General features: G+C 34.4%; 2 protein-coding genes across 3 annotated transcripts; one reads left to right on the top strand and one right to left on the bottom strand.

Annotated features, from left to right (window-relative positions):
* The first annotated feature begins 402 nt into the window (after nucleotides 1-402).
* LOC138933777 (heparan-alpha-glucosaminide N-acetyltransferase) lies at nucleotides 403-7,116 on the top strand. Its single transcript, XM_070296776.1, has 11 exons — nucleotides 403-934; nucleotides 1,401-1,534; nucleotides 1,814-1,929; nucleotides 3,345-3,522; nucleotides 3,658-3,862; nucleotides 4,034-4,201; nucleotides 4,573-4,706; nucleotides 4,826-4,995; nucleotides 6,175-6,349; nucleotides 6,493-6,605; nucleotides 6,861-7,116. Exons 1-11 carry the CDS (start codon nucleotides 815-817, stop codon nucleotides 7,040-7,042), a joined length of 1,695 nt encoding a protein of 564 aa, XP_070152877.1. The 5' UTR covers nucleotides 403-814; the 3' UTR covers nucleotides 7,043-7,116.
* On the bottom strand, nucleotides 6,845-20,999 carry LOC138933775 (serine-rich adhesin for platelets). 2 transcript variants are annotated; one of them, XM_070296774.1, is made up of 12 exons: nucleotides 20,583-20,999; nucleotides 17,468-17,490; nucleotides 17,161-17,234; nucleotides 16,510-16,885; nucleotides 15,835-16,295; nucleotides 15,368-15,582; nucleotides 15,005-15,189; nucleotides 14,140-14,265; nucleotides 13,557-13,616; nucleotides 13,309-13,434; nucleotides 8,811-11,858; nucleotides 6,845-7,989 (listed from the first exon to the last, which is right to left on the bottom strand). In XM_070296774.1, the coding sequence occupies exons 1-11, from the start codon at nucleotides 20,603-20,605 to the stop codon at nucleotides 8,965-8,967; spliced, it is 4,563 nt and encodes a 1,520-aa protein (XP_070152875.1). In that variant the 5' UTR covers nucleotides 20,606-20,999; the 3' UTR covers nucleotides 6,845-7,989; nucleotides 8,811-8,964. The 2 variants fall into 2 exon arrangements, with proteins under 2 accessions (XP_070152875.1, XP_070152874.1); XM_070296773.1 differs by having other exon boundaries at nucleotides 15,368-15,669; nucleotides 20,583-20,998.
* Between the last annotated feature and the right edge of the window lie 290 nt (nucleotides 21,000-21,289).

A 21,289-nucleotide genomic window follows, 5' to 3' on the forward strand; every position in this document is an offset into this window, starting at 1 on the left:
GATGAAAATATGGACTTGATCTTGAGTGACCTTTTCAAAGCCAAATCGATGTGATCGATGTTTTCTTAAATGGAATCTCCCATTTTTCACTGCATATTCTTGCTTATTTCGAGAGCTTTTCAAAACACTAGACTAAAGTATTTTTTGAGTTATTTTATATCTTAATCTGATATATTTTGATATAAAAAATAAAATATTTAGTTTTCGATAATCTTGTCATAATATTTTTATGTACAGATAATAATACCTTTACAATGTGTTATAGAAAAAAATGATGCAAAACACACGCGCGCGCGTGTGTGTGTGTGTAATCGCATATAATTATACATATATAGAATTACATATAAATTATATCTATATATGTATATGTTTTCTTTTATAATCTTGTCCATGTACGAGATCTATCCGGAAAGTAACCGGTATTGTGCTCTAATCTTGTATCTGGGTGTGCTATTGTTAAAAAAATAGATATTCATCATTTAGGGGGGACCTTTATGAGTGCTCCTGCTAGGCAGTACGATCTTTCGAATCTTCAATCGACAACGATATGCTGTTGAGTAAACGTTGAATTTCTTTATATAGGTCTTTACACTTTCACTCTCGAATCGTTCAAATGTAGCTTGATGCAATCGCATTCCGATATTTTGCGCTATTAAGAAAGGTTGTTTTGCCACTTCAGTCCAGTACCGCTGCTATTATCGTGCAGGCTGAACTACCGTCGATTAATTACATATTTTTCATATCTACAAAACGATTAGATTTATTAAAGAATTTAAATGGTAAGAAATAATAGAGTTATATTAAACAAGAAGCAATGGACGAATTTAATTGTTTTTACGAGCTTTTAAACTTTGACGAAGCCTGCGTAAATGTAATATTTGATAATAACAATTATAATATGTGGCTTTATTCACTCTATACAGATTGTTTATCAGTAAGTACAATTATAACATATTTCGTATTGTATAATCTACACTACAACTTTCAACTTGTAGTAATAAGTAAAAAATCGAGAAAGATTAATTTTATTACTACAAGTTGAAAGTTTTGTATGTGTGTGTGTGTGTGTGTATTGTAAACAGTAGCTCACAACAATAACAAAATATAGTAAAGAAAAAAAATGTGTAGCTTTTATTATAATGAATCTCAATATATATGCTTTTCTGATTTGGCATTGTAACGTAGCAACAACGTAGACATTTGAAACACAAGGTATTATATATTATAAAATTACGAAAATATAATGTTACTTGTTTTCAAAACGAAAGATAAAAATAGAAAAATAAATACGTAATAAAAATAATATAGAGATTGTCTCGAATATCTTTCATGAATCAGTACATATTTTGTATAAATCCATTATGACCAGCACATTTCTAATTGTTGTACTTGTTTATTAGTGTCCATATAAGCGCATAGCGTCCGTCTCGACCAACAAAAATTCTAGTTTAAAATTCAGCACCACCGATTCAGTAAAATGGAGAGTGTTCAAGAATAATGGCAATGATGAATATATATCTTTCAAAAATACAAGGTAAACTCATTATTTACTATTACTATTACTACATATATATGTGTGTGCGTGCGTGCGTGCGTGTGTTGGTTATGTATCTCTTTCTCTTCTACGCGTGATAAATATATATATATATATATATATAATAAATCTAATAAAAAATTTAATCGAAATGTACATACTCACTTTCCTCCATCTGATTAATTAAAATCGATTAACTATATTTTAAACATTTTACATCCGTATTTGTTTTATTAGCACATTATTATTATTCTAATTTTTTTTAATATTATTTTTTAGCGATATTTTTTGCGAATTGTTACCGAATCTAGGGCAATATGGTTTATACGAATTGATCATACAAAACAAAACCTGCAATTGTAGAATATTGAGGAATCCGACATATCCATACTCAGGTAGATTTCTAGATATTCTTACATATTATATATATATATATATATATATATATATATATATATATATATATATATATATATAATTTGTAATTGTAAAGGCAACGGTGACACAAAGTTACTTTTATACAATGTAATTTTTCTATATATATATATATAATAATATATATGTTGATAAAAGGATAAAACTATACAATTGAACTATATACATATAATTCAATACACATAATATTGATAAAGTACGTATCTTATCCTAGCAGTTTTATCGTTTATCTATATTGTTTAACTCGTGCAATAACTGGCGATACCTACTGATATAACATATGGTATCAGTAATAACCAAAATAATATTATTGTACACGACTGTGAGAATTAATTAAGAGAAATTGATTATAGATATTATGATTCTAAGATTTTCCAAGATTATTATAAAAACGTTTTCTTTCCAATGAAAAATTTCGTAGCGTAAAAAATAGTTGAGAGAAACCATTTATGAGATTAAATTATTATCAGGATTAGGAAAATTACGTTGTATAAAAGTAACTTTGTGATAATTACAAAAAGCAATAAATCGAATTACCATCACTTTATTTAGTTATACATATTTGCTTTATTTAGTTATAAGTAAAATTAACATTTTTTTTTAATATTTCTTTATTAAAATATTAACCAAAACACAACATAATAACTTTGAACGTTACTATTATTAATTAAAGTGCAATAATTTTGATAATAGCAATAATAATCTTGAATTTTATTAATGTTACAAAATTATTGAAAAATAACTGTTTTAGTTTATGAAACTCTAAATGTTGCAAATGTAAGTAAAAGTTTTTCTTTAATGAATAAATACTACCAAAGTGATTTTTTCGCATTTTTGAATCTTATATTTCTGTAAACGTGAAAAAAATTAAAAAATTTAACGCTCACTGTCCATCAAAGAAAACATACGGAAATTAGAACAATAGTTAAACGTAAAATAATGATAAACAGAAACAATATTATCAATTCATTATGAAAAAAAAATAATTGTAACGTTAGCAACTTTTGTTACAAGTAACGCGTTATTTCCTAATCCTAAAGATTATGACTTTTGTTTACAGACAATTTATTTTTTCCATCTGTTTTCTCTAGCAAAACAGACAAACGATAAAATAATCGCCAAAATTAGTTTAAACATTCTTCTTATTTGATCCCGACTAGGTCGTGACAATAAATAGAAGAGAAGATTTAATTTTTTAATATATAGAAGATCCGTGTATATGGTATACATAGATCTCATCAAGAGACACGATAGTGTCTCGCGCCAAGTCACGCGAAGCAAAGATCGCGCGTAAGCGAGGCATATATTGTGGAATAGATTATAGATTATTCACGAAGCGTATTGTTCTTTTTTCTATTTCTTTTTTTATTTACAGAATTGTTGATTATTTTGGGGTTAATTATATTTATCTTACTTGCCATATCTGCTGGAAGGTCCTTATGGTACAAATTTAAAACACAATGTATAATGAAAGTGGGGGAGGAAGAAACTTCAACTAGCAACAAAGAAGCAACAAAACGTCGTCGCATAAGAGCTATCGATACATTCAGGGGGTATAAATATTTTACAAAGTAATTGCGCGCATAAACATATGAAAGGAATATACTCGTATTTAGAGTACATGATTAGGTTCTGTTATACAAATTTTCTTACAATATTCGCATAATCGTTTGTATAATAATTCGCAGAGCCAGCACGCTTTTTATGATTTTTGTTAATGATGGCTCCGGTAGTTATACCTCATTGGGGCATGCAACTTGGAATGGTATATTACCAGGAGATTTAGTATTTCCCTGTTTTATATGGATTATGGGAGTTTGCATGCCTATAGCTTTGTCAGCGCAGTTAAAGCGTGGATTTTCAAAGCTTCAAATCAGCTATTCCATCTTGAAGGTAATTGTCGCAAAAAAAAAAGATATAATTGTCAGTGTGCGTGCGAGCGTGCGTGTGTGCGCGAGTGCGTGCGTGCGTGCGTGCGTGTGTGTGTGTGTGTGTGTGTGTGTGAGATATCGATTAATATTGATGTATTATGTGCCTAAGCATATCTAATCTATTTTCTCGCAGAGAAGTTTTCTTCTATTCCTGATAGGCGTTGCATTAAATACATTAGGAACAAATGCGCAATTAGAAAACGTACGCGTATTCGGAGTTCTTCAACGATTCGGAATTTCTTATTTAATTGTGGGTTTGCTCTATCTTTGCTTTATACCCCGACAGCCAAAAGCTGCTCAGGTATGGAGAAAGAAATATTAAGAGTATTCTTATATAAATTCTTATAATAATATAGAGACGCGCGCGAGATATCCGGTGTGATTGTAATTATATACATTGTATTTATTATACGTATATATGTGCATAAATTCTGTTCTTAGTACACATTAAATTTAATTAAATTTGTGTTAATAAGACTTACTTTACACAACATACGCAATTTCTCTTTTTGCTTGAAGGTAATACATTTCTAAAATCTAACACCATATCTCGTAGGAGAAACCGCGTACATAAAAAACAAATATTACATATTACTTTTGATAAACATATAATTATTGCATTTCGATAATATGGATTATGCCTTGGTAACGTAAACTTTTCGCAACTTGTAGAAATTATCAGAAACTTGGATAATACATAAAATGCGGGACGTATTAAGCCTTTTGCCATATTGGTACGTAATGCTGACTTTAGTAACGGTGCATTGCGCTCTAACGTTTGGTCTACCAGTTCCCGGATGTCCTACGTACGTACATTAACTTCCAACTATCTTGTTTAATTTCGTGCCTTGATCCATCATCTATTGTCTATTGCGTCGTCGATAAATGAAACGGTAAGTTTACTATACCTATATTTATACTATAGGGGATATCTTGGACCAGGCGGAAGACACGAAGACGGTAAATATTTTAATTGTACCGGGGGCGCAGCTGGATATATCGATAAAATTTTATTGACTTTAAGTCATATTGATCAAAAACCAACTATTGATCCCGTTTATGGATCCGGCCCTTTCGATCCTGAAGGAATTTTAGGTAAATCTTTATTCTTTGTTTATTTGCGAGTGTTGTTATAGATATACATGTACTATATATGTATAGTCGCGGAGATATTAAACTTCTCATCTTTTGCATTAAATCTGCTTTTTCTTCTAACCACGTTATGTTTCTCTACAATGTAATGTATCATATTGTATCAACATATTCGAATTGGTCCTAAAAGAAAATAAAATATCTATATTTTATTATGAAATATACATATTTTCGAGTAGGGGAAAGTAGAATAAAGCCGGATACTTTTTTGGATTTGTCTTCCTACAAAAAAATCAAAGGGCAACACAAATTCTATTGACCGTTAATAGTCTTTAGTGGACTTTGAACTATGAGAAAAGAAGACCAGTCGCTGAAAAAAAAAATTTAGTTAGGAAAGAAAACAAAATTTTTTGAAGAAGTCGAAATACCCGATTTTCTCCCACCGGTAGGGTAAAAAGCCGTTGAAGGAATGTAAAACATCGTGCAATTAAAAAATCTTGATTTATTTTAATCAAAATACAATACAAAAAAATGTATTCTATAAACAAAGATCACAAACAAAGATATGGATCTTTTTTAGCCCGAAAATTTTTGACTTCTCTGAAAAAAGAAATATCCTGTGCACGTGGGAGCGGTTCATCTCAAAATAATGATGGCGTCAATTTACAACTAATAATACGAATTGGCCAAAGATAGTAGCACTTATCACGAAGAAACAGAGGTACCCGGTTTGATCCGCCTACCAGGTTTTACCCTACTTTTCCCTATATACGATATTACAATCGCGATAAAATTCTCAAATCTGATTTATTTACAACTTTTTTCGAAGGACATAAAGGAGACTAAAGAATTGCGAACGGATTGTTGAGAAGTTTTGCAATTTTCAGTTGCAAGAAAAAAGTAAATTTCATAGATTCAATAATCAGAGATGCAGTATGTCTCCCACCCAAATCAACATATTATAATATAAATTCCTTAAATCAATTACGGGACGAGTTTTTTGCCAATGTGTCTATAAAACTTTTAATCTTTTATCAATGCTCTACAATTTGAGATGCGAGTTCTTAGTTTTGTGTGCAAATGGCGCAAAACCCGTATTAAAATGTAGAGTCAATTCTTTGAAAAAAAACATGCCATTTCTAGAATCGCGTCCAATAAGCATTATATGTATGTATTTTTTAGGATGCCTCACGTCGATATTTCAAGTATTTCTAGGTGTACACACCGGTATAATTCTAATGATGTATAAAGATTGGAAAGAACGTGTTATCCGATGGCTTTTGTGGGCAATGTTTTACGGTTGTTTGGGTTGCGCCTTCCATTTCACTAATCTTATACCCATTAACAAAAATTTGTGGTAAGATATCGACAAAGATTATTTTTAATTACTTGTTTAAATATCTTGATGTGCGTAATTTTATTTTTTGCACGAATTTTATAAAATCAATCGTTTATAGTAATTTATTATCTGTAGTTGCAAGTTGCTATATAATTATGCAGGTCTTTGTCATTCGTACTTGTTTCAACTTGTTTTGCCCTGGCTTTTCTTACCGGATGTTATTTGCTGATTGATGTCGCCAGAATTTGGCGAGGTGGCCCTTTCAGAATACCCGGTAAGTGTAAATATGAAGAAAATGTGTACGCTTTTTAAAACATACATATACATATATAGAATAAACTAGAAAATAGATTTTCAGAAGAACGCAGTTTTTTTTTTTTTTTTTTTTTTTACAATAGTATATATATATACATATGTGTTTGAAGCACATTGCGCTATATTAGCTATATAGATACACTCGTATTAATGTAAGATATATTAAGACGCACTGCTATACATTAATTTATTTTATGCAAATATGAATTTATAGGAATGAATGCATTGGTATTATATATGGGTCATAATATGTGTTACCAAATCTTTCCATTCCATTGGAAGATTGGCGCAATGGACAGTCGTACTTTGTGTTTAATTGAATCAATTTGGGTTGTAACCCTCTGGACGATTATAGCATATGTTCTGCATCGTAAACGAATTTACATCACACTTTGAGTTTTTACAAATTTTATCTATTTATATAAGCAATATTATATAATATTGCACTACATTTTTTCGTAATTCTATAATCCGCAAATAATATAGATTATAGATAATATAGAAATGATCACGTATGTTATACATTTCTGACAATAGATAATAATTAGATGATAAAATTTCTATTAGTACCGTCAACTTTAGAAATAATTTATTTTACAATTTAGATAAATAGTACACAGTGACAAATTCAGATAACAGGATTAACAACATGTATATGTATTTACATATATATTTTCAAATAATGATTAATATTCTTAAAAAGAGTGTTATTACATAATTTCCATATAACAATCTCACATTTGTCTTAAATAAATAAACCACGTGCATCTGCTCACGTAGTATTGTATTATTATATCTACGCAATGCGGCATATGAAGACAGCCAAGCTCCTAATATAGTTATTCAAGTTTCTTCTTTCGAAATAAAAAAATCTTAAAAAGTTATAGAGTTTCTCTTTTATAATTGACTAAAACTTCAAAAGCAAGTTGATCACACGATTGCACGTGAATATTGATCATTTCTAATGACGATTTAAAACAAAATTATCAACTTATCCTTATACATCGAAAAATCTATGAGATAGAATCTCATTCGCACAGATTTCTGATACCAAAATCCAAAGTTTGAACAAGAAAAACTGTTGAAAAACTGTTTATCTTACGGCAGTGTATCTTGAGAAATCTTTCAATTGATATAATTTTAAATAATGTATCTCTGCACAATCCCCTTTAAAGAAAATCTTTGGTTAATTTTTTGCTGGAGAATCGGCAAATGCGACGTAAACAAGCATTATAAGGATTATTTTGTAATCAAAATAGAAAAAAGCACACTAACAATTCGGCCTTGCCTAAAGAGGATTTCACTCGTCCTCTCTTACAATCAGTAATCAGTTGCATCGGGACCTAAAACATGAAAAGTTTGATTTTATAAAAGCAATTTTTGCATATATGGCAAATATGTAAAGACAAAATTTAAAAAAAGGAAAAAAGACATACATATATACTGAAATTTTAGAATATGCACGCATTATACTATATGAGATAAATGTATGTTGAAAGCGTAAATATATCATTTTATCTATATACATATAGATACAATGTTTTGATTATATGTAATACCTATCAATCTTTGTTGCTACTCTCTCTCTCTCTCTCTCTCTCTCTCTCTCTCTCTCTCTCTCTCTCTCTCTCTCTCTCTCTCTCTCTCTCTCTCTCTCTCTCTGGCATAATTTTGTCATTCATACACATATATTTGTACAAGATTTAATACTAAATAACAACAAAAATTCTTATATGTGATGAGTCTTATTAAATAATTTCTTTCCTCACGCCGTTTACTCGAATATCTCGAATATTTCAAATTCGTTAATAAATTCATTTCTGTTTTTCAACCAATATTAGTCACAACATGCATAAAGCAACCAAGCACAACCGCAAGCATATTTAACAATCCCTTTTTCGCACAATTGCGAGGAAAGAAGACAAGAGAGAAGAAGAAGGACATTAAAGACACATAAAGAAAAAGAAACGGAAAAAGAGAGATAAATGAAAGAAAAAAAAAACGGAAAAAGTTACAGTAGAATTAGTTGCATACGATAGAGAGGAAAGAATGAAAGAAGAGAAAAGAAATAGAGATGAGATAAAAATGAAGAGAGAAGAGGAAAGAGGGGAAACATGGAGAAGAAATTAAGAATGATAGACGAATATATGGAAACGATATGTACCGATAGAAAAAAAAATCACGTAGCCCGTAGAACATCTCGGGCATACCCAACCCTGTCTTGCGAAGAAAATTGAGAGAAAAGTATGTCCGTGGATCGTGGAGAGCAGTTGCTCGCGGCGGCGAGCAAACATATGGCCTCATTCCACCCTGGACCGTCAGCAATAACTGGTTTTAGAGTTTGTACAGGATGTTGGAATAGAAGGAACCATCCGCGAAGAATCGTTAGTTTCGTCGCTGTGCCGTGCTAGCAGAGTTTGCGGCACGCTCTTCGTACTCTTGACTCTCGGGCACAGTACATTCACTTTGTACGCCCAAGAGGGTATCTTGCTATCGATTGTCTTGAAAGCTAGAGAAGGTACAACATCCTGCTCGCGTAAACTAGGTAATTTTGGACTCTTCCAAACTCGGAAATAAGAATCATCTTTCGAAGAGACGTTCTGTTCTCGCTGATTCGCAAGATGATCGTTTTCAACATTTGTCAAGTTCGCTGAGCTATTTGCGTTTGTCGTCGCGTCTTCGTGAAATCTTTGCCAAGACTGCTCATGAATAGGCGAATATTCGGGAGACGTAAAGCCACTGGAATAATTGGAGCAGTGATTGTCGTCGTAGTTAAAAGCGTTCGTCTTGAGTGGCAAGCTGAGAAACGATTCCTTTCTGCAGTTATCTGTCTTGGAGCAACCGGATAGAGATAGAATAGAGTCGTTGTTCAAAAGCCGAAAAAGTCGCGAATGCGTTTGCGTTCGTTGATACTTCTTCACATTCTTCAAACAAGTACACTCCGAGTCCGTGTCAACCTCGGATATCATGCGACTTACATCGGAGGTGACTCCGCTATCCTCGTCGTCGGTGTCTTCGCGAGAATCTTGGACATTCGGCAAATGCTTTATGTTTTGCGTCCGACAGAGATACTGATCGATGTCTCGACCATATTTGTCATCGTCCGCTGTTATCTCACAGTTTTCCTGATCCTGATTTTCATACGTACCGACAATCTGAAAATCTGGAATTTGGAAATCGTCTCGCGTCGAGCATTCAAATATGGCGAGTTTCGGTCCAGCGATCATTCTGCCGAAAGAGATACTTTCAACATTATTATTACAAGTGGATTCTGCTTGGGTGTAATCGTGATTTTCATCACGATTCAATAAGGCATTTCGCGTAGCCACTATCGATTCGGAAATAACATCATCGTCATTGGTGTCTCTCGATACTGGTTTTGTGGAGTTTATTCCGAAGCCGTGTCCCATTTTCGCAACTGTGAATTCTGTCTCTACATTCTGTTCTCCGCAATTAACTCCGCTGACTCCTGTTGGATCTTTTCTTAACGTGAAATCTACATGCGGTATTGCGCTCTCGATGCTCCGTGCCTCGTTCCGTGCGTCTGAAAAGTGTGTCTTTACCGTAAAATCTACGCTAGTATCGTTGCCGACATGAAAGTCAGCGCAAACATCATCCTTCTTCGAGAAATACTTGTTGCAGGATTTTTCTGCCTTTATCTCGCTATCGCCGACAATCACAGTGGTGATGTCTTCGTCGTCTTCCGATACGAAAAACTTGAATCTGAGGGGCAAACTTACGCTAACCATCGTGCTTTCGATATCGGTGTCGGGAGGATCGTCGGTCGCTTCAAAAAAACCTTCGATTTTCTCCTTACCCTCGTAACAAGGACTCTCGGAGTGCGGTTGTTCCACGTTTTCGCCATCGTCGTTCAACTGAGCATGAAAAACGGTGTTATCGGTCGCCAGACCCGGTCGCTGATCGTGTTGCTCCGAGTGATGCTCGCCGGTGCTCTTACTGGAATAAGAGTCAAGATCGTTTCGATCGTTGGTTGAATTCTCATCGTTACATCTCTCGTTTGCAATGTATGCAATATCTTGCTGAAACGACGTTGCACAAGAGTTTACACGATCGTTCGAGTAATTGATATGCTTCTTATTGAAACGTATCTCCTCGGTGTGATTACGATTTTCGGAAAAATCTCGCGAGCATCCGTGTAGATTATCTATCTTATTAGCACTAAGATATGTCGAACATGCAGCTGTGATGTCGGTGCGATCCTCGTTCAAAGAGAAATCGCGCGGATCTTTCTCCAATTTTCCGTAAGGATTCATGCTTGTGGAATAAGCTATATATGAATCCGAATCACTATCGGATGACGTATTATTGAAAGTAGTATCGTTGCTAAGGCTGTGATTCTTCTGACAAGAATGCAAAAGTTGTTCGTTGTCCGAGGTAGAATCGCTCGAGTCACTGGAATCGTTAGAATCGCTAGAAGCACTAGAATCGCTAGTATCTATATAAGTGTAATTTGGCACGTTGATATAAGGACCAAATGTTTTTTTTCCCGGCATTTCGATATTATTAGTAACTGCAACGTTGTTGGAATTATCCGTCGATACGCTGTCCTCTTCGTCGATTATATTCATCGCCGTGGTTGTGCAATTTTTTTCTCTGTTAGTATCGGAGTTTTTGCTGATACTCTTGGGATTATACGTATCATTCGACTGTGCATCCAAATGATTAATCTTGTGATTAATCTTGAGCGAAACAGTGTTTTTTGATTCATTAACCGTGCCGTTTGGCACAAAATCTAATCTATTGTTTTGAGCGAAAAATGAATCTGCAGTGGTAAGACGATCGTCGATATAATTGCATTTGTTTTCATCGACGTGCGATGCAGATCGAATATCGTTGTAGCCTGCTTGAGGGTAAATTACGGTCGTGTAACCAGCGTATTGGCCTGAAGGATTTTCTCGATCCATAACTCTCATTTGTGTCATCGCATCCGCAAAGTTTTCATTATAAACCGGATAAAAGGATCCAACATACGTTCTTCCATTTGGATATGCGTAAAAAGGAGAAGAATGTCTGTCCGTTTCATTCGCGATTTGATTGGGTACAGCATTATACTGCACGGGATAATAACCCCACCAACCCTCGGGATACCAGAAAGGAATAGATTGAACAGGAAGAAATACACCCTGCTGATTGCCCGACAAGTTATTCTCTGTTCGGCAGGTGTAATCTGCTTGACGATTTTCTTGCGTGGCTACAACAAACAGCACAAGGCACATTCAAAGTTAAATTCTTCACACATCGAGCGTAAGACAGCCGTCGTGCGTGTCGTCTTTATTTGGACATCTGAGATTTTCTTCTTTCTATCGCACATTGTTTTGTGCGTTATATGATTCTTAAAGTAGATGATGTAATAGGAAAAACAAAACATTTTCTAGATCAAAAATATGTGTCTGAAATATTCATCCGCGAATATTATATTTCGCGCTTGCTCTTTCCTATGTTGTATACATATGCCTAACCGATCTTAATCGATAGATCTGGCATAATATAGCATGAGACAAGCGAAATTATATCGATCAGCTTGAAAGAAATGAGAAAAATAAATTATCCTGTGTTCAAAGGAAAATATATCAAGTTGTCATGTAAACAATCAAAAGTTTATAGAGAGTAATTTCAAATATCTACATATATTTGATAGCAATTGCGCTCTCTCTCTCTCTCTCTCTCTCTCTCTCTCTCTCTCTCTCTCTCTCTCTCTCTCTCTCTCTCTCCCCCCCCCCCCTCTCTCTCCTCTCCCCCTCCCTCTCTCTCCCTCCTTCTCTCTCTCTCCCCCCTCTCGCCCCCTCTCTCTCACTCTCTCTTTCTCTCTTTCTTTAATTAAAAAATATTTATCAGGTAATTAATATTTTAAATAAATAAAGTGAATATTTTATTCATATATATATACATATATATGTATATATTATTTTTTAGGGATAAATATTTAACTTTTTTTGCGTATGAATATATTTTGAGATATTAATATATCTTTCGTCTTTGTAAACTTTTCGATCAAAATAAAAATATTTATAACTACATACGTGCAAATAATCACTTTACATTATTGCAAAGTGGTTATTTGCATGTATGTAGTTATAAATATTTTTATTTTGATTGAAAAGTTTACAAAGACGAAAGATATATTAATATCTCATATTATACATATATATATACAATATATATATATATATATATTACTCTGTATATTACATTTTTGGAGAACTGATAAATATATAAAGTAGCGGTAAAGGAAATTTTGTTAATCCTGTGAACACAGGATTCGGGAATGTGTGTTTGAGCGATGCCAAGTATGTTACTTCAACAAAATATTCATTAGAATATAAAGCGCTCATTACGAAACATTAATGTACACAGGTATAAATAAAGCTTTTACAATTAATTTATGAACAATAAATATGTGTATATTGTACAAAAACAAATTCTTAACACGCGGGTATTAAATATTATGTAGAAAGGTTATAAAAAAGACGAAAAAATATTTCTATAGAGAGAAAAATTGGAATTTTAAAAATCTTACAGTGATAAAGATAAAAACGCAAAATTTGTAGGAACATATTCGTAACGTTTCCAAAAGTGTTTGGTCAGCCAGATAACTTTATACGAAAAATTAATTTCGAAAAATCTAGCAGATATATACTTACCGTTACCTTCTGGTGCTGTCATTGCTTGTAATATTCTGAAGGATCGAGAAGGAATTGCACTACCCATGTATTTCTTCGGTTCTTGAACTTGCTGTTCACTGGGCGGCAAGTTTGCCTGTGTCTCTTCTACATAAGAATCGATGTGTGTGAATTCAATTTAAAAATATTTAGACATATACATATTTTAGTTGCGCTTCAATAGAGTCTTGCTGACGCAAAATTTCAATCCGAATCGCATATTTACTTACCAAACAATTTCAAATTTCTATTTTGCTTCTTACTTGCAACGTTTTGTATATTACGTGACGCTGAAACATACAAAAGAAAATTGTATCCATTATTTGCATTTACTATATTTAATCTTCTCTTTGCATTAGATTTGACTTGAGATTTAAAGAGACAAAGAGATTATACATATATATAGAGTAGATCACGCAATTGGAATGGGTTTTAGCACCTGTCCCATTCAAGATAGAAAGAAATGATATAGATAAAAATTGAATGATATAACAATGTCTATTTTTCTATTGATTTATCTTTTTTTACAAATTGCAACAATACATCGGAAAAGTATAATTGCACTTTTTTCTTTAATGAAATCACATATATATATAAAATCTCTTTTTCTTTAAATCTGTGTGTGTGTGTGTGTGTGTGTGTGTGTGTGTGTGTGTGCACGCGCGCGCGTGGTATTGCTTGTTTGTTGCTTATTGGTGTATATTTTGTATGATGCTTAATAAAATTTATTATTAAAACAGAATAATACTAATAAATATAATGTTCTTGGATGAAAGAGTTCTTGGATGTTCTTCTTGTATAAAGCTGGCTTACCTGCGCAAGTAACTGTGGCATCACTCGAATCTGTCATATTTTGTAAAAAACGGAAAGCTCGCGAAGGTATTGCTGCACCGCGATATCTCGGATCTTCCTCTTGATGGAGATAAGTCTCGTGATCGACTATGGATAGAAGCAATACAATGTTTGTCTATAAATTTAGCTAGCACTTTAGAGCTTTTGAGCATTGATGTAAGAAAATTTAAATATCAATTATCTTGCTTAAAAATCTTATTAAAAATAAATTTAACATATACGTGTATACATATACGTATATACAGAGTGTTTATAAAGTCTGTCTCCACCCTCTATATTACGGAAACTGCTTAAAATTATAAAAAATCGCGTGTTCGATCATTTCGAGGGACTATTCTTTTAAGGGGGTTGGGAGAGTTGTCTCCCCAAGGGGTTGCCTCAGGATTTTCCAAATGAGAATAACAATTTTTTTAAAATTGACTTTTTCGAACTTTGACCCTAAATAACTCCCGAACGGATCAACGTGTCAACCTCCGGTTTGCGCCAAAAATTTTCTTTTCTTATGCCCTTTCAAACAATATACTACAATATAGGAAGTTTCATCTGAATATTTTAAATTGACTTCCCTCTGGGGCACATCCTTAGGGAGACAACTCCCTCAACACCCTTAAAGTGATAGCGCCTCGAAATGATCGAACATGTATTTCGCGGTTTTTCAGAATTTTGAGCTCCGAAATATAGGGGATGGGCACAGACTTTATAGACAACCTGTATATACAAAAAATATACTTATTTAGCACACGTGTGTACATACGCATCGTACAACATCGTATACTAACGTGACGTGAATATTAAAATAATGATAGACAGGGGTAATAAATTCTACCTTGTTCTTTAAATTTATTCATAAGTAGCCTCTCATCGTCACTTAATTCCAATTTACGTATTTGTTCTGTACCCACATCATTGACTTCATCCGTATCCGTAATTTTTTGAAGAACACGGAATGATCGTGATTGAATTGGACCAGCCTCATATTGTTGAATCGGGTTGGGATTCCGCTGTTGCACGCTGTCCCAACAATTTTCGTCGACGATCGCGACATGATCGCAAGCATTTCCACACATAAACAAAATAACGCGTTAGAATTTTTTTATAATACAAGCGTTCTGTGCTTGAAATTTTTTCGGTATCTCTCCAAAGATAAATCCTAAAATGTCGATGAAATTTAACAAATTCTTCAACTTACATTTTTGCAGCCTTTTCGATCGTATTATTTTCGGCATTAGACGGCGCGGTCTTTTTGTCACTATCTTTCGCTACGAGAGGAATGATGTAGGTTGTATCGACCGGTTGTTCCGGCCGGGACAAAGCTGCAATGCGAATTTTAGACTGCTCTTGATCCTGTGAACGATTTTGCGCCTGATTCTCTAACGTATATTGACTAGGCATCTGACCCCATCGCTGTTGATGATACAAAGATGGAGATTGTTTAAATTGATGATGGCCAGAATCACGTTTTACATCGAATACCGACGGTCTATCCTCGATCTAATAGACAATAGATATCGGAAATATGAAAAGAGGAAAAAAAACGGATATATATATATATATATATATAAAGAGAAAAAAAAAGAAAAACTGCGACAATTCCGCTGGAATTGCGGAATTAAGCGGAATGCATATATTAAGAAAAAAAAACTTATTACAACTTACTCGAATGGGTATAACATGCTCGTATTGATGCGATTGCGGATTAACTTGTTGGGACATTGCGGAAACGGCATTCTGTTTCTGTTGTTGCGACTGCTGTTGACATTGCGGAGAAGGCTGTTGCGACTTTGGCTGTTGACTCAGCGGAGATAGATGCTGTTCTTGTCCTTGCTTTTGTTTCGCTTCCGAATACTGCGGGGGCGATTGCTGAACTTGAACATAAACTATCGGGGAAGAAGGCGCGCTTTCCGATGGGCCGCTACTAACTGCTTTATTGATACACGCGCGTTTTGCCCATTCGGGCAATTCCTCCTGAGACTTGTTCTTATTTTGCAGCCAAGGCGTCGGTGCCTTGGCTAAAGTAACTTGTGTCGGTGTACTCGGACTTTCGGGAGTATTAATCGGTACTGCTTTCGTATCCATCTTTGTAATGTTCTTTGATGATTCAGCTTGCTTGTCCGCGACTATAAGAAGAGCATTTATCAGATAAGAAATATTACGATTGTTTCAACGTGTATACCTCATGTATACGCAAGTATACACGAGATATACGCAGCTCCCCCCTCCCCCCTCTCTCTCTCTCTCTCTCTCTCTCTCTCTCTCTCTCTCTCTCTCTGTGGTATCATAATAGTTTTAACAGATATAAGAGAAAACAGTTCACATTACGGAAGTAATTACCATTCGATGGCGCCCTATTAACGAGCTGAGATGATGACATCCTGTTAACGTGTGCCTGGACTGGCATATTGGAAGGAAAGACTGGCACCGCGACCTGTGGTTGCACCGAAAAATTCGCTGCGGTAGAAGCCATGGTCGACGACGGTTTCGACTCGACGGCAAGTTTCGGCGGCCCCTCTATCCCTTCGTCGTTGGCATTTTTCGCAACCCTTCTCGCCATCCGCGGGCTACGAATCTGCGACAAATCTAGTTTACCGCCCATACCAGGAGTGTAGGTAAATGGTTTCTTATCCTTTGTCAACATTGCATTTTGAATCGCTGGTGGTGGTTCGTAAACATCGTTATTAACTATCCGCGCTTTCTTTGCTGCCACATTCTGCAAATCCAAAATATCGCCGAATAAATTATTACTATGACATATGCAAAATAATAATTAAATTGAATTAAAAACAAATCATATTATATCAACAGCAACATCAAAATTATATACAGATTGTACATTGTATGTACAATACATATATCAATTTTTTTTTTAGGTATATAAATGAAAAGGAGCTTGATAATAAAGCAATCGTCGATTTTGTTAATGCTATCATTGTTATTTATTGCACGACAAAAAATAGTGACTAGACACAATTTACTTCCTCTTACCTCTGTAGTGTTTATTCTCATAGATGGTAGTTGACCAGACATAGGAGGTGGAGGAGGCGGTGGTGGAGGCGAACCTAAAAATTATTTTGGAGATTATGAACAATATTAATATACAAAAAATCAATAATTTGATTAATATTTAACGTCAATAATTGTATTATTTATTGTCATTCTGTCATCTACTGGGTAAAGTTAATTATCCATTAGTTTAATAGATATATAATATGTATGGCATATTTAATTCTGATAAAAAAAATTTACGCATTTATATTTTATATCAGAAAAGAAGTTCAATTTGTGTGCGTACCTGCAATCATGACATCCGGATTCCTGTAAATATAAATATCAAATAATTTATTAATTCAAATTAAATAAATAGTGAGAGGGGCATTATTTTAGCAATTTTGGACATGTAGAAAGATGTATAATAGATGTATAATATTACACAATGGATGCATAGATACATTGAATTTATGAAAACCACACGCACGTGTGTAAATACGTGTGTGTAAATGGCCTTTCAATATATCTCAATGTAACTATGCAAAAATTTATTTTATATATGTAGAAAAGATTAGATAACTTTAATATTTTTGCCTTAAAAATTGAACGCTTCATTTCGCGACGAGATAATGATAACTCTTTTCAAATGTAAAAAAAAAGTAATTTTAAAACATGATATGTTTCGAATAATATATTTGGAAAGTAAAAACGAATTTTTTTTCTTTTACATGTCAGTTGGCATGAAACCGATGCGTTCCTATCTTATCTGTGGAATGCAATTACTTGAAGAGAGCATGAGTCACATCTTGCTCGCTTTCATATTTCGCGTACATACGTTATATTCACATTCTCTCTCTCTCTCTCTCTCTCTCTCTCTCTCTCTCTCTCTCTCTCTCTCTCTCTCTCTCTCTCTCTCTCTCTCTCTCTCTCTCTCACGCACACGCACGCGCGCATACACACACATGCAAACACATATTTAGAATGTGTATGTAATTTAACGTGACATTTATTAACGTTTATAAGCGCTTGGATTGTAACAAATGTGATTAATAAATTTGTTTGTTTGTAAATTTATAACAAATTTTTGATTACATTGTATACGTATATATATATATATATACAAATATATTAATTCGCAGAATAATAGCAAGATTTATCTTATTGTTAATCAAACTTTCGGTAATATGCAAAACTATCATAAAACTAACATATCATATAGCCCGATATAGGCTGATTAAGACGTATTTTAAAATAATACGATTAGATCTATTTTCTTAAAAAGGATTAGACAACGCTGACCGCTAGAATCATAATATTGTACATTCGAAGGATACCTCACAATCACGTAAACCATGCAAATAAGAATGTTGTCATGAAAACAAAGCTTATATAAGGAAGCTAGAAATTAGAAAAATTTCTTCTGTCTGAAAATGCAATGAATGGGAATGAGAAAAAAATGTAAATTTTAACAATAAAAGACGAGAGTTCAATAATCTGGATGCGACAATGCAAGCGTTTTGATCTTGGCATTACATTACGTGTCTTTCGATTTCAATAAATATTTGATTGAAAGAGATAATGCGTTCTCATGGAAAATTTGCCAGTTTCCTCTACATTATTTTCGCATAAATAAGCTATCCACGACTGCCGCTCTCGCTCTTTCTTATTAGGCATTAGCGACTAACGCGATCGCGTCTACGTTTACATATACAGGGTGTATACTAAAAAGTGGCAAGTATTGCAATGAGAGATTCAGGACACGAAAATAAGAGAAAAAATTCATATAAACATATGTCCAATATGACTGTGTTTTCAAATTATAGCTTGTTTTATTTTCCAATACAGTTAAGATATCATATTTGGATATCGATTTCCTGGTAGATCGGACATATGTTTATATAAACTTTTTCTCTTATTTTTGTGCCCTGAATCCTTCATTGCAATATTTCCCACTTTTTAGGATACGCCCTATATATATTGTATATATGTGTGTGTGTGTGTGTGTGTGTGTGTGTGTGCGCGCGCGCGCGCGCGTGCACGTATCCGTTTTTAATTTTCTATTTTAGCCATCGTAAAATCCGTGAAATCTCGAGAAAGCGCTGTAATACATTTCCAAAATTTTTGTTAAATTTTTTATTTGATGAAGAGTTTGCAGATATTCTTGAAAAAGACAATTGGGTGGCAAATGTTTTTTACTGTTTTTTACCGCGAATGTTACGCGTTATTTGCCAGCATAATTTTAAGTTTCTCGAAAAAACTCAATCATGGTGAATCGAATCCAGTCATGATGGCGACCGCGTCGTGATGCTGGGAACCCAGCCAACGGATCGCAGCGAGTAGAAATGTATTTAGATACGTCGAGCGAGAGTAATTTTAGCACGGGCTGACCTGCGCATTGGAACCTCGCGCGCGCGCGCGTGTATTAAATGCTTCCAATTATTTTATTTTTAGGAATTGTAACGCGCGCCGCGATAAATGCGCGACAAATGAATCGAATTTCTTACGACTGGCATATAGAAGGAAGGGATTTTCGAAATCGATCTGAGAAAGACAAAATAAAACATGGATGTTTTTTAGCCGTTGTGACTAAAAAATACTACAATATTATTAGTATACAGTGTAATATATATTACGAGAGAGCGAGAGAGCGAGAGAGCGAGAGAGACTATGCATCCGATACAATTTTCTCCGTTCGAGAAGGAAATATACATTTCTTTGGCCAAACTGTGCGTTAGGCGTTATAGTTTGAATAAACGGCACAAAAATGTGCCGACTTGCGAGAAAGCTGTGTCTGAAATTGAATCTCTTCGTTGAGCGAGCCTTGCTCGCTTCGATGGTAAAATATGTGTCGAGGGGTTCTCCTTGGAACACGATGGCAAGGCCAATTCGGCCTTGCGACGCCCGATCTGACGCACCATAGTCGAAAAACGAGTTCCGCTTCTCCTGCTTCTACGAGAAATAGAGAGAAAGAGAGCGATTTGTCTCTCTTCTATCGTTGATAAAATATACCGTACATAAAAAGTTTTAAATTTTTTATATGCAATTTGTGGATATATTTTTCTTTTAAGACTAATCGCGCACGATTTTAGTATATGTAGGGTATATCTTAATATTATAATATATTAATAAAATATTATATACATCGAGTATAACTTAACTCAACTTTATAGAGTTGAGACGATCAACACACACACTTAAAGTTTAAAATAATCATAAAATTATTTTGGTTGTAATGTGTTTTAGATGATACTCGCATTTCGATTCTCTCGACAATCACCTTTTTAGATATATAAAATTGAGGTGACATTTCGAACGAGTCGAGGAATATAAATAAAAGTGGCAGATCACTCTCGGGGAAACGCGTGTTTTAATGAGACACACATGAGATTCGCGATTCGAGATAATTGATAAAATCTTACCCGGCGTACGTCGAAGAACTCATATCCGAAATAATTAGCTGGTTGTTGTTCTCTTATACCTTTACCCACTAGCCCACTAGACAGAAACCGGTGTTGTACTCCCAAAAGTTGAAGAAAAAGGCCGATATGGGTATGTTGAAAGACAGGGGACCGAGCAGCACTGATGCCGACACTAGCGCACGTCCGCCGCTACTACAGAGACGAGAGACCGTCGCTCGTCGCCGTCGCGTCGCTTCGATTCGATTCGCTCGGCGTTCAGACGTTCACACTTGACTCGTGACTTTGCAGACAAGTATATACCACGCAGCCACGCAGCTGACGACGCTGATGCGATGATTCCACAGTCTTACATCTTTACCGATTTGATCGCCACATCGCGCTGGTCACCGCGTCGATCGTCATTCTCCACGTTTCTTCGTTTGCATCTCTGCTTGCCAAAATAGCTCGCGCTTATTTTAAGACTCGGACATGTAGGTACATGAGAAATAATATATACTCCCTATTATACATGCGCAAAGTAATAGACCAAAATGGCAAAATGTTATCTTGCCGTTGTTATCTATATGCATACACACATGCGCGCGCATGCATAAATTATTTTACGCATAAGTATTTTATTCATCATATTCTTTTTTTTTTTTTTTCGCACATTTGTCTATTCATTATATATTTTAAACCCGATGCTACAAACCTTCCTATCGAGAACG

The sequence above is a fragment of the Polyergus mexicanus genome, unplaced genomic scaffold, assembly GCF_030449975.1.
Source record: "Polyergus mexicanus isolate NDT 795.1 unplaced genomic scaffold, iyPolMexi1.0 SCAF_5, whole genome shotgun sequence".
Taxonomy (NCBI): domain Eukaryota; kingdom Metazoa; phylum Arthropoda; class Insecta; order Hymenoptera; family Formicidae; genus Polyergus; species Polyergus mexicanus.

Excerpts from the sequence above, each read along its gene's own strand:
- LOC138933777 (XM_070296776.1), top strand. The coding sequence starts at position 815 with ATGGACGAATTTAATTGTTTTTACGAGCTTTTAAACTTTGACGAAGCC. Across the intron at positions 4,996-6,174 it reads CGATCCTGAAGGAATTTTAG|GATGCCTCACGTCGATATTT; the intron begins GTAAATCTTTAT and ends TGTATTTTTTAG. Across the intron at positions 6,350-6,492 it reads CCCATTAACAAAAATTTGTG|GTCTTTGTCATTCGTACTTG; the intron begins GTAAGATATCGA and ends ATAATTATGCAG.
- LOC138933775 (XM_070296773.1), bottom strand. The coding sequence starts at position 20,605 with ATGAGTTCTTCGACGTACGCCGG. Across the intron at positions 17,235-17,467 it reads TCCGGATGTCATGATTGCAG|GTTCGCCTCCACCACCGCCT; the intron begins GTACGCACACAA and ends AATAATTTTTAG. Across the intron at positions 14,266-15,004 it reads GAATAAATTTAAAGAACAAG|TCGATCACGAGACTTATCTC; the intron begins GTAGAATTTATT and ends TTCTATCCATAG.